The 15,461-nt window shown below is 46.2% G+C and overlaps 1 protein-coding gene and 2 long non-coding RNA genes across 4 annotated transcripts; 1 reads left to right on the forward strand and 2 right to left on the reverse strand.

Annotated features, from left to right (window-relative positions):
• Positions 1–5,843: 5,843 nt before the first annotated feature.
• LOC146684273 (uncharacterized) lies at positions 5,844–9,639 on the reverse strand. Its single transcript, XM_085444694.1, has one exon. It carries the CDS (start codon positions 8,718–8,720, stop codon positions 6,600–6,602), a length of 2,121 nt encoding a protein of 706 aa, XP_085300820.1. The 5' UTR covers positions 8,721–9,639; the 3' UTR covers positions 5,844–6,599.
• Positions 9,640–9,677: 38 nt separating this feature from the next.
• LOC146684274 (uncharacterized) lies at positions 9,678–14,446 on the forward strand. Of its 2 annotated transcripts, none has more exons than XR_014917304.1 (2): positions 9,678–9,823; positions 13,512–14,446. It is a non-coding gene; the product is annotated as an uncharacterized LOC146684274 (long non-coding RNA). The 2 variants fall into 2 exon arrangements; XR_014917305.1 differs by lacking the exon at positions 9,678–9,823 and adding an exon at positions 9,830–10,544.
• Positions 10,626–15,455, reverse strand: LOC146684275 (uncharacterized). Its single transcript, XR_014917306.1, has 2 exons — positions 13,814–15,455; positions 10,626–13,768 (listed from the first exon to the last, which is right to left on the reverse strand). It is a non-coding gene; the product is annotated as an uncharacterized LOC146684275 (long non-coding RNA).
• Between the last annotated feature and the right edge of the window lie 6 nt (positions 15,456–15,461).

Here is a 15,461-nt window from a genome sequence, read left to right on the forward strand (position 1 = left end):
GTGTATCTGCCAACCTGTATCTTGAAAGCCCTTTGTTATTATCCCGCTAACCCGACCTTTTGTGTTTAGATCGTTTTTGAACCGGATTCTGAGAGGAGTGACTGAGGAGGAGTTTTTGTACAGAAAGTGTGGAGCACCTTTTCCCCTAACCCTGTTTCCCACGGACCCTGGCGACCCGGACCCTTTTCCCCCTGCACATTGTACATAGCCACTTGGTGATTGTGTTCACTGTGAATAAACGCACTGTTCTTCGCTTAAAGGGAAACCCTGGCCTGCGCCTGAGTCTCTTTCGGAACCCTTAACAGAACGATCCAGCCATTATGGACTCAGCAGGACAGGACCCCGCAGGACAGGACCCCGTGGGCCGGGCTCTGGCCGCCCAGGAAGCCGCGCTGGTCCGCCATGAACAAATGCTCGGGCAGCTACGGCAGGATGTCGCCGCATTGACCCTGGCAGTGGCGCAGTTAATACCGCTGGAGGGAAATGCGCAACCAGGGAATCCCCAGCCGCCCAGCCCGGCTCCCCAGGCGGCACCGCCCGCCGTAGCGTCAGGTAGCTCACCGCGGGTCGGTACGCCGTCTGACGGACCTTTACCCACACCGGAACCATTCTCGGGTGAGTCTGACAAATGCGCCGGATTTTTGGCTCAGGTGTCTCTGACGTTTCGCGAGCTGCAGCGTTTTCATGGCAACGATGGGGCGAAGATAACTTATTTAGTTCAACTTCTGAGGGGCCGTGCACTAAAGTGGGCCCAGGTTGTGTTAAACTCTGATCCTGTCATCACCTACGCTGACTTTCTCTCCAAGTTTAAGAATGTGTTTAACCCAGGCACCGGGGCAGAGGCCGCTGCTCTCCGTCTCCTCAACTTCAAACAAGGTAGGAGAAGCATGTCTGATTACGCTATCGACTTCTGGATTCTGGCAGAAGAGGCAGGGTGGAATCAGGAGGCGCTACGGAGCACGTTGCTGAACAATGTCAGAGAAGAATTAAGGGACGAGCTAATCATGCGTGATCTCCCTGCCTCCTTTAATGAGCTAATGTCCCTGTGCATTAAGGTGGATGAGCGGTTACGGGCTCGCCGGTCGCAGCGGAACTACAACTTCCATGAGGCTGCGGGAGTCTCTGGCACCGGCGCCATGGCGGATGCCGGCCCCTCCCGGACTCACGAGAGCGGGGACGGAGAGGAACCCATGCAGCTGGGCGGCTCCCATCTCACCGCGGCGGAGCGTCAGCGCCGGATTACCGCCGGTGAGTGCCTCTATTGTGGTCACAGGGGACATGTTGTGGCTACCTGCCCTTCGCGGGCAAAAGGGCGCGCCCGCCAGTGATGGTAGGAGTACTGGTGGGCGAGCTGAGCCAGGAAGAAGCTCCTCCCCGTTTAACACTACCGGCCACGCTTTCCATTCACTCTAAGAGCCGCTCCCTATCGGTGTTAATCGACTCTGGGGCGGAACAAAACTTTATTGACTGTCAGTTAGCCCGGCAACTTGGGTTACTATTGGAGCCCCTGCCTCATGCATTACGTGTTACGGCATTGTCAGGTCAACGCCTTCCAGACATCACTCTGGTGACGGAGCCTGTCGAGCTCACCCTCTCTGGTAATCATTCTGAAGAAATCTGTTTTTTGGTGTTTAAAGCAACTCGCACTCCACTAGTTCTCGGCCATCCTTGGCTACAACAGCACAACCCTCACATAGATTGGCTAAAGGGGCGTGTCACTGGGTGGGGGGAGGACTGCCACATGACCTGCCTTAAAGCAGCCTCGCCTCCAAGCGTTGAAACGCCCTCTTCTGGGGTATTGGAATCAGCTGATTTAACTAATGTGCCCTCTGTTTATCACGACCTAGCTGAGGTGTTTCAAAAGGCCCGCGCCCAGTCACTCCCTCCGCATAGACCCTATGACTGTGCTATCGAACTGCTCCCGGGAGCTCCTTTACCCACCAGTCGGCTATATAGCATCTCACTTCCAGAACGAGACGCTATGGACAAGTACATCACGGAATCCCTGGCTGCCGGCCTCATTCGGGCCTCCACCTCTCCAGTCGCGGCAGGCTTCTTCTTTGTCGAAAAGAAGGATAAAACCCTCCGGCCATGCATTGACTATCGCGGATTAAACAACATCACAGTAAAGAATAAATACCCTCTGCCGCTCCTCAGTTCTGCCTTCGAGCTCCTCCAGGGGGTTACTGTTTTCACCAAACTGGATTTGCGAAACGCATACCATCTGGTTCGCATCCGTAAGGGCGATGAGTGGAAGACCGCCTTCAACACCCACCTCGGCCACTTCGAGTACCTTGTCATGCCCTTTGGTCTCACTAACGCCCCTGCGGTGTTCCAAGCCCTGGTGAACGACGTGCTCAGAGACTTCATTAACCGTTTTGTTTTTGTCTATCTAGATGACATCCTGATCTTTTCCAGAAACCAATCCGAGCACGAGACCCATGTCAGACAGGTCCTGCAACGACTCCTCGAAAACCGATTGTTCGTCAAAGGAGAGAAGTGTGAGTTCCACGTCTCCACCGTTGCATTCCTGGGGTACATAATCGACCAAGGAAACCTCCGCCCGGACCCTGTGAAGGTAAAAGCCGTTGTTGAGTGGCCGGAACCTCCTAATAGGCACCAACTGCAACGTTTCCTTGGATTTGCCAACTTTTACCGGCGGTTCATTCGGGACTTCAGCCGAGTTGCCTTGCCGCTGACCCAGCTAACCTCTCCCAAGCTTCCTTTTCAGTTGAACAAAGAAGCTCAGGCAGCTTTCCAAGAACTGAAGAAACGATTCGCCTCAGCCCCCATCCTGATCCAACCCGACCTCACGCAGCCATTTGTGGTCGAGGTCGACGCGTCCGACTCAGGGGTTGGAGCGGTTCTGTCGCAACGGAAGGACGGTAAGCTCCACCCTTGTGCCTTCTTCTCCCGCCGTCTGTCCCCTGCAGAGAGAAACTATGACGTCGGGGATCGGGAACTGCTGGCGATAAAACTAGCCCTGGAGGAGTGGCGGCACTGGTTGGAGGGCACGGCTCAGCCTTTCCTCGTCTGGACAGACCACAAGAACCTGGCATACCTACAATCAGCTAAGAGGCTCAACGCTCGACAGGCCAGGTGGGCCCTGTTTTTCACCCGTTTCCACTTTTCCATCTCTTACAGACCCGGTTCCCGGAATGTCAAACCCGATGCCCTGTCCCGTCAGTTCTCAGTCTCGGAGGACACCACTGAGCCCGCTCCCGTTCTCCCCGCCACCTGTGTCGTGGGCGCCATCTCCTGGGGGATCGAAGCAGCCATTCGGGAGGCTCAGGTGTTGGAACCGGATCCGGGAGGCGGGCCAGCCCAACGGCTCTACGTCCCTCAATCAGTACGTTCTCAAGTGCTTCAATGGGCCCACACTGCCCGCTTTACGTGCCACCCAGGGGTCCACCGCACTATCAACTTCCTCCAGCGCTACTTCTGGTGGCCCTCTCTGACTAAAGATGCTCGGGAGTACGTCTCCGCCTGCGCGACCTGTGCCCGGAATAAACCATCTCATCAGCCGCCCGCTGGACAGCTCAATCCCCTGCCGACTCCGTCCAGGCCGTGGTCCCATATAGCTTTGGACTTTGTAACCGGACTGCCGCAATCAGCAGGCAACACTGTCATACTTACCATCGTGGACCGTTTTTCTAAAGCTGCCCACTTCATAGCTCTACCCAAGCTTCCCACGGCCATGGAGACTGCACGACTGCTTACCCGTCATGTGTTTCGTTTGCATGGGATCCCGGAAGACATTGTGTCTGACAGAGGCCCCCAGTTCACGTCTGGCGTCTGGAAGGAATTCTGCTCCTCATTAGGAGCAAAGGTCAGTCTGACCTCCGGTTACCATCCCCAAAGCAACGGTCAGTGTGAGCGAGCTAACCAGGAGCTCGAGGCAATGTTGCGGTGCACAGCGTCCTCCAACCAGTCCATCTGGAGTGATGAACTACCCTGGATTGAGTACGCCCACAACAGTCTGACTTCCTCCGCCACTGGTCTGTCTCCCTTCGAGGTCTCACTGGGTTTCCAGCCGCCTCTCTTCCCCTCTGTCGAGGGTGAGCATTCTGTGCCATCTGTCCAGGCCCATCTACGGAGGTGCCGACGAGCTTGGCGGGCCGCACGGACGACGTTGCTGCGCACGAAGGACCGAACCAAACAGACCGCAGATCGCCGCCGCACACCAGCTCCAGCATACAGCGTGGGACAAAAGGTATGGCTGTCCACGCGCTTTGTTCCTCTCAGGACTGAGTCCAAGAAGCTCAACCCAAACTTCATTGGTCCTTTTGAGGTTTCGGCGCTGATCAACCCCGTCTCTCTGAAACTCCGGCTGCCCCGCAACATGAGGATTCACAATGTGTTCCACGTCTCCCAAATCAAACCTGTACAGAATAGCCCCCTGTGCCCTCCGTCCAGGCCCCCTCCGCCCGCCCGGCTTGTGGACGGCTTGCCCGCCTATTCCATCACGCGGATTATGGACTCTCGCCGCCGCGGGCGTGGCTTCCAGTACCTTGTGGACTGGGAGGGCTATGGCATTGAGGAGCGATCCTGGGTTCCGCGGGCCGCTGTCCTGGACAAGCGTATGCTGCGGGACTTCCATCTGTCTCATCCTGGTAAGCCTGGTGGGTCGCCGGGGGGCTCCCGTTGAGGGGGGGGTACTGTCATGGTCCCTGTGCCCTGCTGGTCAATCCTCTATTGGGCAATATGTTTGTGGTTTGTTTTCTCTCTCACTCTCTCTCTCTCGCCACGGCGATGCTCACTGCGGGCTCCCGCTGCTGGCCCACACACCTGCTCATCACCACACCGGCCGCTGATCCCAGCTGATTACTGCACTACTTAGATGGCGAGTCTGCACTAGTCTTCGCTGGATCGTTGAACTATCAGCGTCAGTCAAACTTGTGTATCTGCCAACCTGTATCTTGAAAGCCCTTTGTTATTATCCCGCTAACCCGACCTTTTGTGTTTAGATCGTTTTTGAACCGGATTCTGAGAGGAGTGACTGAGGAGGAGTTTTTGTACAGAAAGTGTGGAGCACCTTTTCCCCTAACCCTGTTTCCCACGGACCCTGGCGACCCGGACCCTTTTCCCCCTGCACATTGTACATAGCCACTTGGTGATTGTGTTCACTGTGAATAAACGCACTGTTCTTCGCTTAAAGGGAAACCCTGGCCTGCGCCTGAGTCTCTTTCGGAACCCTTAACATTTTGTTTCATTCATTCTAACGTGAAATACAACAGTGTCAGCATCTTTTCAGCTTTTTATCAGACTTGTCTTTCACCATTTTCAAATAGCCTAATCAATAATTCATGTACTTTCATAGATGCTGTTGTTTTCCTCAAAACCATAGATTTTTAAAAAGAAAACATTTTGCTTGGATAAACTATAATGTCTGATGGAAGTTGATGGAAAAGCTTCATTTAGTTTGGCTTTGTCAGGTAGGCTGATGTTGGCATTGAATGACAGCTACCTGATTTTACTGCGGTAAAGACCGATAATGTGTTGAAAATTAAAACCAGTGTTATGAGTGCTGTGATCTCCTCTGAGAAGCATTCAAAAAGTTTTTGCTTGCATTAAACATTGGAGTATGTATCAGCTGTGTTATCAAGAAACTGAGATATCTGCTAGAAACTGGAATATTGGAATATGTCTGATATTAAAGACAGTTTGCGACTGAAGAAAACTGTGAGAACATTTTTTTTAATCCTCTCATTGATTCATCTTCATTTGAAACTGCGTCAAATCAGCTGCTAATAAGTAATTTAAATGCATTCTATTTTATTTTAGTGTTATTATTCATTTATATTTTATTGTGTCATTGTAGTGCATTTTACTTGTTTTAGTTGCATTCTAGTTTGTAAAGCAAGTTGTGCAGCATGGGCTGTTGGAAATGTGCTCGATCAATAAACCTGACCTTGACCATGTGTGGAGGGAGCCAGAAACATGCTGCTGTTTGCACATATTTAATAATGGGCTCTGCAGAGGAGCTAAAGAAGAGTCCAGCATGTTGCTCTGACTGTGTAACTCCTAAAGGTACAGTAACGGCAACATTGCCTAGTGACTGATCAGGCCAGTAACATTTCTGTTTCTCATATAAACCATCTCAGTGACTTCAGCAGAGATATTTTGTTAGTCAGGGTAAATACAAGGATTAGCTACCGAACATGTGCTTTTGCTCAATGTCTGACTGCGAGTGACTGAGAATGTGTTTACTTTAAAAAATGAAATATGTATTTGGCCACAGTAACTAAAGGTTCGCTAACTAAAAACTAACTAAAATGTAGCTTTAAAAATAGCTGAGAACAGCCTATTTTAATAACCTCACTCCACTTCCTGCCACTGTACAAAAATGAAGCCAAAATTCCCTTTTCATGGGGACTGCCATCACTTTGTATTTTTGAAGCCAGTGTGTGCGTAGTAGTGAATAAAAGCAGATCAAAAGTACTCAAATACAACCACTTGTACACATCAAAAGAAAAATTCAGTTCACATCAATTTTATTTGTGCCAATTTTAAACCTTTATTATATTATATAATATAATATTGCAAGGTAACATCCCTACAATAACGCAGAGATTGTAGGGAACTGGTAGGAGGATTTTTTAGATGTGGTTGGGTTTGGCTGAAAGCCGGCGCTTGAGTATTTTTGTAGCAGGATTGTATACTCTACGTAGAGTTGACTGGGAAGTAAGTTCAGGTGAATGGGGATGAAACATTTCTTCTTCTGCCTTGGGAGTAACAGTGGACTTGAGGTTGAGTGAGCTCCTAGACTCAGACTGCTTCTTTGAGTTGTCTACAGTTTTAGACCGGGCCCTAGTGGAAATAGGAGGTAGCAGGCCATGCACTGCTTTTAGCTTACTGTCATATATGGTAAGCTTGTTACCCTTTTTACCCTTAAGGTCTCTAATTTCTTTCTGTTGTTCTTTCAGCTCATTGTCGCCTTTGGATGGAAAGTATTCCACATTACTCAGGTCAAATCTCACCTTTTTCCGGGCTATTTGTTCATCCCCATCCTTTCTTTGCTGCTCTGGGGAGGCTTTTTTCTCGACTTGCACAGTGCGGCCGAGCGTGTCATAAAGTCCCTTCAGCTGTTGCAGCAGATCGTCATTTTCTTTTTTCTGTACTGCATTCTTTTGTCGTTGAATGCCAATGTCAGTTTCCAGTTCTTCTATTACTTGCTCAAGCTTAAATACTGTGTGTTTGGACTTTGTCAGAGCTTTCTCAACCTCTTCTTTGTCCTCCACAGTTTGCGTCAACTTTGACTTCACTGTGAAGAGGTTGTCATTTGCAGAGCTAAGCTGTTTCTCGTGTTCTTTCTTTTGTTCTGCCTGCTGCAGTTTGATAATGTCCAGCTCAGTCTTTACAGCATTATAGCTGGTCTTAGCATTGGCAAGGTCTACGTTTGTCTCTTGGAGTTCTTGAGCCTTTTCTTTGATTTTATTCTGAAGTGTCTTTATAGTGTCTCTAACTGTATAGAGTTCGTTCTCAATGCAGAACTTTGTCTCAGAAAGGAGCACTTTATCAGACCTAAGATTTTCACGTCTCTTTATCTCCAGTTCCAGATCGTTTTCTGCTTTGCTAAGAGCAGTTTTCAGACGGGCTATGTTATTTTCTTGGGATGAAATTTTCTTCCCAGACTCCTGCGTCTCATTTTCAAATATAATTATTTGCTTAGTTTTAACCTCAAGGCAGTTTTCCAGACGGTCGATAGTAAAACGTTGCCTTGCCAGCTCCTTTATCTGACTTCCAGATTCCAGGACTTTAGCTTTTAACTCTTTCCTCAACGTTATGTTGTTACATTCCTTCTCCCTAAGACGTACTTTCAGTTCATCATTTTTCTTTGTCAGTTGGTTTTTCTCGTCTATTGCCCAGCGCTTTCCCGCTTTATACTCCTCATTTTGTCTTTGACACTTTTTAAGTTCAGCCTGTAGTTTCTCTTTTTCTTCTTCCACACTTTTAACTTTCTGTTGACGGCAGTACACCTCCCCAGGTAGTGTAAGAAGCTCGTCTATCCTTCTTTCAAGGAAGTCATTACGATGAATGTACTTCTCATTGTTCTGAATCTCAGTCTGAAGCTGCTCATTTTGTTTCTGCAGTTCTTTAAGTGTTTCATTTTTTTCCTCAGTCGTCTTGCTTAGCTTCATCTTGAGTTCTTGTTTTTCCTGCTCATTTTTGATTTTAAGGACAACCAGAGATTCCACCTCCTTTTCTTTCTTGTCCCGCATCGTTTTTTCAGTGGCACACTTATTTTCAAGGTGTTTGATTGCCTTATGAAGAGCCCGAATTTTTGCCTCATATTTGTTTGTGAGATCTACATTCTGTGACTCTGCGGACCTTAGCTGGGATTTGGTTTCCAGCAAAACATTTTCCATTTTTTCCATCTTTTCATCTTTGGATTCCTCTGTCATCTTCGCAACCAGTTCCTGTTCTTCTTTCAAAGATGCCTCAAGACTTGAAATCTTAGAATTCTTTTCATCGATTTCCTCAAGCTGAAGTTTTTCAGCTTGTTTGTAATTTTCTATCTCATATCTGAGCACCTGCATTTCTTTGGACTCCTCTTTCATCTTTGCAACCAGTCCCTGCTCTTCTTTCAAAGATGCCTCAAGACTTGAAATCCTACAATTCTTTTCTTGGATTTCCTCAAGCTGAAGTTTTTCAGCTTGTTTGTAATTTTCTATCTCATTTCTGAGCATCTGCATATCAAAGTAGCTTAGGGAGCTCATTTTGAAATGAATGTATTTAGTTTAGTTTATACGACGTGTTATTCTGTGTTTGAAAAATGATCTACTCAATGAGACAAAGTGTTCGCAAGTGGAAACTGTTAGTTCAGAACTATAGCGATCTATGGGTTCAAGGTATGTACTCGAGGGATATTTATAGGCTCTGACTCCGCCCCCAGAACTGTCTTCAAAGGAGTTCAAGTGACGTTATCGCCGAACGTCGTGACATTCAAAGGACAGTCTATTATGATGTCATTTTGTACCAGAATGGGTTCAATTTGATATTGTGTCTTTGCAAGTGTTAGGTATTTTAGTACCATGGTAGCATTTACTGGATATTGTTTTATAGTGACATTATGCAGGAAAACTCTGTCATTCAATAAGGCCCCTTTGTTTTAGTTATTTTTCTCTTTGACCCAAGAATTGATGTGTGAGAATCACAGGCTGGTACAAGGTTGAAATACCACAGAGATCACTCCCTCAGCTACATTAGTTTCTTAATCTTTTAGACGCCTGTTGAAGGCCAAATGGTTTGTTTCAGATTTCACTAATGTAAGAACTCTTCGTTTTGTGCCTTGAAAATATGTCGCTGAGATAATCACAATTGTAGCTGAACTAATAAACTACACAAAGGATGCTTCTTCACCCAAGGGCAGGAAGACGCTGCCTTATCTTGGTCTGTACTGGTTTAAACTGATAATCTGCTGTCTCATGAATTTTACCCTCTATATAAACTGTTGTACTTGTGAATAAAGTTGAGTCACTTTGGGAAGACAATCTAAAGCAGTCTCTGTTTTCTTGTTCTCCCAAGCTGCTCCCGAGCTGCTCGTACTAACACGCTGAATGGCATGCTTGAATATTACTTGAGAATATATTTGACTGTGTTACAGACTAAGGGACATTCTCTGCTGATAGGTGAAGGTACATTCTCTGCTGATAGGTGAAGGTACATTCTCTGCTGATAGGTGAAGGGACATTCTCTGCTGATAGGTGAAGGTACATTCTCTGCTGATAGACGTCCACGCCTCGGAGGAAGCCGATCCACGGAGTAGGCCCTGGAAACAGTTTCCTTCAATTTTGGTGTCAGAAGTGGGATCCTGACGAAGGTAGGCACGTGTCTTTTTATTTTATAAGACTGTGTTATGCCTTTCTCAGTGATCCACATAGAAACGGGATACGCTGACGAGGCCTTCTTCAGTGGCCCACATAGTAACAAGTGGGATACACTGAGGAGCCTTCTTTAGTGGCCCACATAGAAACACAGGAAGTTGCCTGTTGTTTTGTAAATAAAAGCAGAAAGGACACAGGAAGTTGCCTGCTGTCATAAACTAAGAAGTTGCTCACCAGCAGAAAGGACACAGGAAGTTGCCTGGGGTCATAAAACGAGAAGTTGCTCGTTAAAAAGTGAGAAGTTGCTCACTAAAAACATAAAATTGCTAGCAAAAAAAATCAAGTAACCTCAGGTGTGCCACAGCAAAAATAAAAACTAACTTAAATCCTTCAAAGCGTCTAAACCCCTCTGGAAATCACTGACCATGGGTCAGAATAATTCAAAGACCTTAGACGGGTCCGATAAAAACTCAAAATTAACTGTAAAACCGAAAAAAAAATAAAATATAAAGTCTCAAATAACGGCTCAGTACAACTCCCATTTCCGGTTACGTGTAACCTACGTCCGCGAATCGGTGAAGACGTCCATGATCACGTATCCAGAACATGCGGAAGTGCTTATGTGACTGACTTTGTTTACAACTTACGGACTGTAAGTTCAATGCATTCTAATTTATTTCCGGAGCCCTATCCCGAACGATTATCGCCAGAAAACAGGTCAGTAAAACTGAAGGCTAGTGCAGATACTACCACGAAAGCTAAAAGTGTTAAGATAAAGTTGAATTTTGATGTAGAAGGCTCAGAGGAAAGTGAGAAACTAATGTATGCAGGATTACCCGCTCCAGCACAGCAAGGAAGTTTCAGAGGACGGAAGGATAAAAGTAGAGATATGTGTTTTTATTGTGGCTCAGTTTTCCAGCAGCCGCAGACACCCAGAGCAAAAATGAATTTGTGTATTTCATTTAACATAAAGGGTGAAATGTTTGCTGACACTGATAACAGCTATGTTTTCTCTGCCCTATGCACCGACACCATGGAGAAGGAACAGCCTCTGTGTCAGCTGGACGCCTCAGCGGAGAATGAACTCAACATCCTTTTTGTCCGGTACTCTATGTCACACACTGTGCCAAAAAAAACGTGTACAGACGCCACTACCAGGTAATCCCATGACTGGGAGCCACACTTTTGTTTCTCTAAGGTCAAACAGTGATTTTGTTACATAACTCAGACATAGGTTACGAAATATGTCGACACATAGATCTAACCTACCCTATCCACTGTACTATTTCTGCAGTTACATTGCCAGCTGAATACCAGAATATGACATTATGGTCAAAAAGTGAGAATGATATAGGATTTATTAACTGTACACTTTATCACGTACACCTATTAAAACACAACAAGCCAGTATATGTCAAGCAACATCCCATTTCTGCCGAAAAAGCCGCAGCCCTAGATGTCATGATAGGAGATTTATTGACTACAGGAGTAATAAAGCCCACACTCCTGTCAATCCTGTGCCAAAGCCTAACAAACCTGGCGTATGGCGTTTCATACAAGACTTAAGGCAAATTAATGCAGTCAACATTCCTCTGCCACCTCTCGTTTCAGATGTTCACAGCATATTGACATGCATTGCATACACATTTTACCGTGGTGGATTTATGCTCCGCTCCTTTTTCTCAGTACCTGTGCATGAAGACACACAGCCGTTATTTGCATTCACACATAGAAATAAGCAGTACACTTGGACTCGTTTGCCCCAAGGCATGATAGACAGCTCTGCTGCTTTCTCAGTGGTGCTTCATTCCTCCAGAGGGCTGTACTCTGATCCAGTATGTAGATGATCTCCTCCTCTGTGCTGAAAGTGAAAAACTATGTCAAACTGCCACACACATGCTACTCCAGCACCTCCAACAGACTGGCCACAAAGCATCAGCAAAGAAAATGCAGTACTGTCAGACTTCTGTTCAATATTTGGGATTCACACTGTCTCACGGAAAACGTTCCATGACTGCAGACAGGGTCAAAGCTGTGACCTCTGTCCCTCGGCCCACTACACAGAAGGAAATGTTGTCCTTCCTGGGCATGGTGAACTATTGCAGACAGTGGATACCAGACTGTTCTTTTCATGACCACATTCTGCGTGACTGTTGTAAAAAAGAGAAGCCTCCTCGAATACTGTGATCCACAGAAATGACTGCCTCTTTCAATGCATTAAAGGGAGTGCTGACCTCCGCCACTCAAAGGTGCTGCCTGAATTGTTCAGGGAATGCCGGCCTGCCTGAGGGCAGTAGCAGCTTGCTCTATCATGATAAGGGACTGCGAGAAGCTCACACTCTCACATGACACTATTCTACACACCAATCACCAGGTCATGACCATTCTAGCAAACATAACTACACAACATATGACCGCACAACGTCGCTCAGGTTATGAAGCTACACTGACTTCAACAGCAAATCTCACTATAAAAGCAAGCAGCACACCCAATTCGCCAGCACACTTACTCATTCGTATGCTGTGTTCTTCTGACCGACAGGATGGCTCAGACAGGCTTGACGATCATGACTGCATGACACGTATACAGGAATCCACAGCACCACGTCCAGATTTAGAGCAAACACCTATCCCAGACTCAGCCACGGTTTATGTGGACGGGTCCTGTTCAAGGCCGAGTGACAACTCATTTCTTTGTGGCTATTCAGTGGTAACAGTGCCTGACATCATACTAGAGGCTCACTCATTACCATTTCACTCAGCACAAAAAGCAGAGCTCATGGCTTTAATACGCGCCTGTGAGCTCCATTTGGATAAGCATGTGACGATTTACACAGACAGCCGCTATGCATTTGGCGTTGTGCATGACTTTGGCACATTGTGGAGACAGAGAGGATTTAGATCTGCTGATGGAAAATAAATTGCTAAATTCTGATTTTGTTCAAAGACTTTTTCAGGCTATACAGCTACCATCGGCCATTGCAGTTGTAAAAACGAAAGGACACAGTACAGCTGACACAGACGAAGCAACAGGTAATGCCTTAGCAGACGTGACAGCCAAGGCTGCAGCTGCATCACAGCTCCCACCTCCGCAGGAAGTATTATCTGTGCCCCTACAGCTGCCACTTGTTACACTCCCAGACTATTTAGAAACAAATGTTGATTTAAAATTCATACAAGAGCAAGCCTCTGCATGTGATTACACCTATTGGGAGAATAATGACTGTACCTTAGATGACAGAGATGGCTTATACAAAATCTTAAGGGTTTGATTGCCCTCCCATATTCCCTGATGCCAGTCCTTGCCCGACATTTTCACTGTGTGAGTCATGTCGGACAAAGGGGGGTAATAGGAGCAATAAAATCAAGATTTGTAATTGAAAAAACATCACATGCAGTAAAAAGCATATTAGCAACCTGTCTAACATGTGCGCGAACTAATGTAGGAAAACCAAAAGCAAAACATCAGCATTTACCACAACCAGATTTTCCATTTCATACATTATGACTCCATCTGCAGTAACCAAATTATCTCCATTTGAAATAAGATTATTTCCAACACCATGGTCAGCTTCCAGAGGGGCACCGCTAGTAGAAGGTGATGTAGATATTGCATTGTCCACTGATGTTCACAACCTGGTAGAAAAACTGAATAATAACTATCAGAAAGTTTGTCTCTCTCAGCCTTTCCCCTCCACAGTTCCACCAGTGGAGACAAGGAGATGCGTGTTGGTGAAGCCACTAAAACCAAGGACACTCTGGGAGGCCACGCGTGTTCCAGCCCCAGACTGTACTTGCAGTGACGAGAACCAGCATCCTAACAGACGGACAACCTCAGTGGATTCATGCCAGCAGGGTTAAGACCAGCCCCACCAAACCACCTAAGGCGTCGGATCAAGTAGATGACGTCTCCGGCGAGCCAGCGCCCGGATTCAATACACCTACAGATGACGACTCAGGCGAGCCAGCGCCCGGATTCAATACACCTACACACACACAATCACTGATTAACACACAACGCCGGAAAGAGCCAAGACTCAGAAAGCCCTTTGATCCCCCGCCTGAAAGAACAACAACAAGGTACTCGAACATCCAGCAGGAACAGAAAGCCTAGAGTACCACACAATGTCTAACCTGATAAAGATAGACTCGTTTCATCCTGATAATGGAGAAAATGAAATGCCCATTGTCATCACACGACGCTTATACGGTGTCTCTCGAACCTGGGACCAGGCCAGGAGACGACTGAAGAACTGTCTTTTTTATATATTTAGGTTATTAATCATATCTACTGCATTAACCTTAGGATTTTTATTTACTATTTCGTATTGTAAAGTGCAACCCTGTTCACATTTCTGCAAGCCACATTCTCAATGATAACCCATATAGCTACCAGTACAGCTACTTCAATGTATTTGCAATTAGCACAAATTGATCCTGAGGATGTGCCAGATGTTACCAATGATGTTCCTGATGTGTATATTGAACATTAGGTTGTGAACTATTACATTTTATGATTTGCTTTTTATATTATGTTATTACATTTGTGATTTTTCCTTTCTATTTGAGTTATTATTTTAAAAAATAATAAAAGAGGGGAACTGTTAGGTATTTTAGTACCATGGTAGCATTTACTGGATATTGTTTTATAGTGACATTATGCAGGAAAACTCTGTCATTCAATAAGGCCCCTTTGTTTTAGTTATTTTTCTCTTTGACCCAAGAATTGATGTGTGAGAATCACAGGCTGGTACAAGGTTGAAATACCACAGAGATCACTCCCTCAGCTACATTAGTTTCTTAATCTTTTAGACGCCTGTTGAAGGCCAAATGGTTTGTTTCAGATTTCACTAATGTAAGAACTCTTCGTTTTGTGCCTTGAAAATATGTCGCTGAGATAATCACAATTGTAGCTGAACTAATAAACTACACAAAGGATGCTTCTTCACCCAAGGGCAGGAAGACGCTGCCTTATCTTGGTCTGTACTGGTTTAAACTGATAAATCTGCTGTCTCATGAATTTTACCCTCTATATAAACTGTTGTACTTGTGAATAAAGTTGAGTCACTTTGGGAAGACAATCTAAAGCAGTCTCTGTTTTCTTGTTCTCCCAAGCTGCTCCCGAGCTGCTCGTACTAACACGCTGAATGGCATGCTTGAATATTACTTGAGAATATATTTGACTGTGTTACAGACTAAGGGACATTCTCTGCTGATAGGTGAAGGTACATTCTCTGCTGATAGACGTCCACGCCTCGGAGGAAGCCGATCCACGGAGTAGGCCCTGGAAACAGTTTCCTTCAGCAAGTTTGTTCAACTTGCATTGCGATTTCTTTTTTTAGCAGACTTTAGCGATCCTTCTACTTGGGCTGTCTTCAAGTTTAAGGTATCTGTCGTTTCCCACCGTATCCCGCCCCGATCGATCCATTTATGTACGAGCCCATCCGCCCCCGGATCCGTTCATCGGGGCTCATCGCTACTGTTGTAGTCACTTGTCCGGAGCTAACAACAGCTGTTGAGCTGACTATTAAGCTAACATTATGCCCGCTAGTGTTACGTGTCCTACAAGTCACACTTTTTCTGTGATAAACAGTTGAATTAAATTCTTACAGCGTATGAGAGGTTGGCAGCGTC

The sequence above is a fragment of the Copadichromis virginalis genome, linkage group LG20 (assembly GCF_057382275.1).
Source record: "Copadichromis virginalis isolate Kocher_CV1m ecotype Utaka linkage group LG20, C_Virginalis_male_GT1.1, whole genome shotgun sequence".
Lineage (NCBI taxonomy): Eukaryota > Metazoa > Chordata > Actinopteri > Cichliformes > Cichlidae > Copadichromis > Copadichromis virginalis.

What these genes read in the sequence shown, in the direction of transcription:
- LOC146684273 (XM_085444694.1), bottom strand. Translation starts at nt 8,720, where the DNA reads ATGAGCTCCCTAAGCTACTTTGATATGCAGATGCTCAGAAATGAGATA.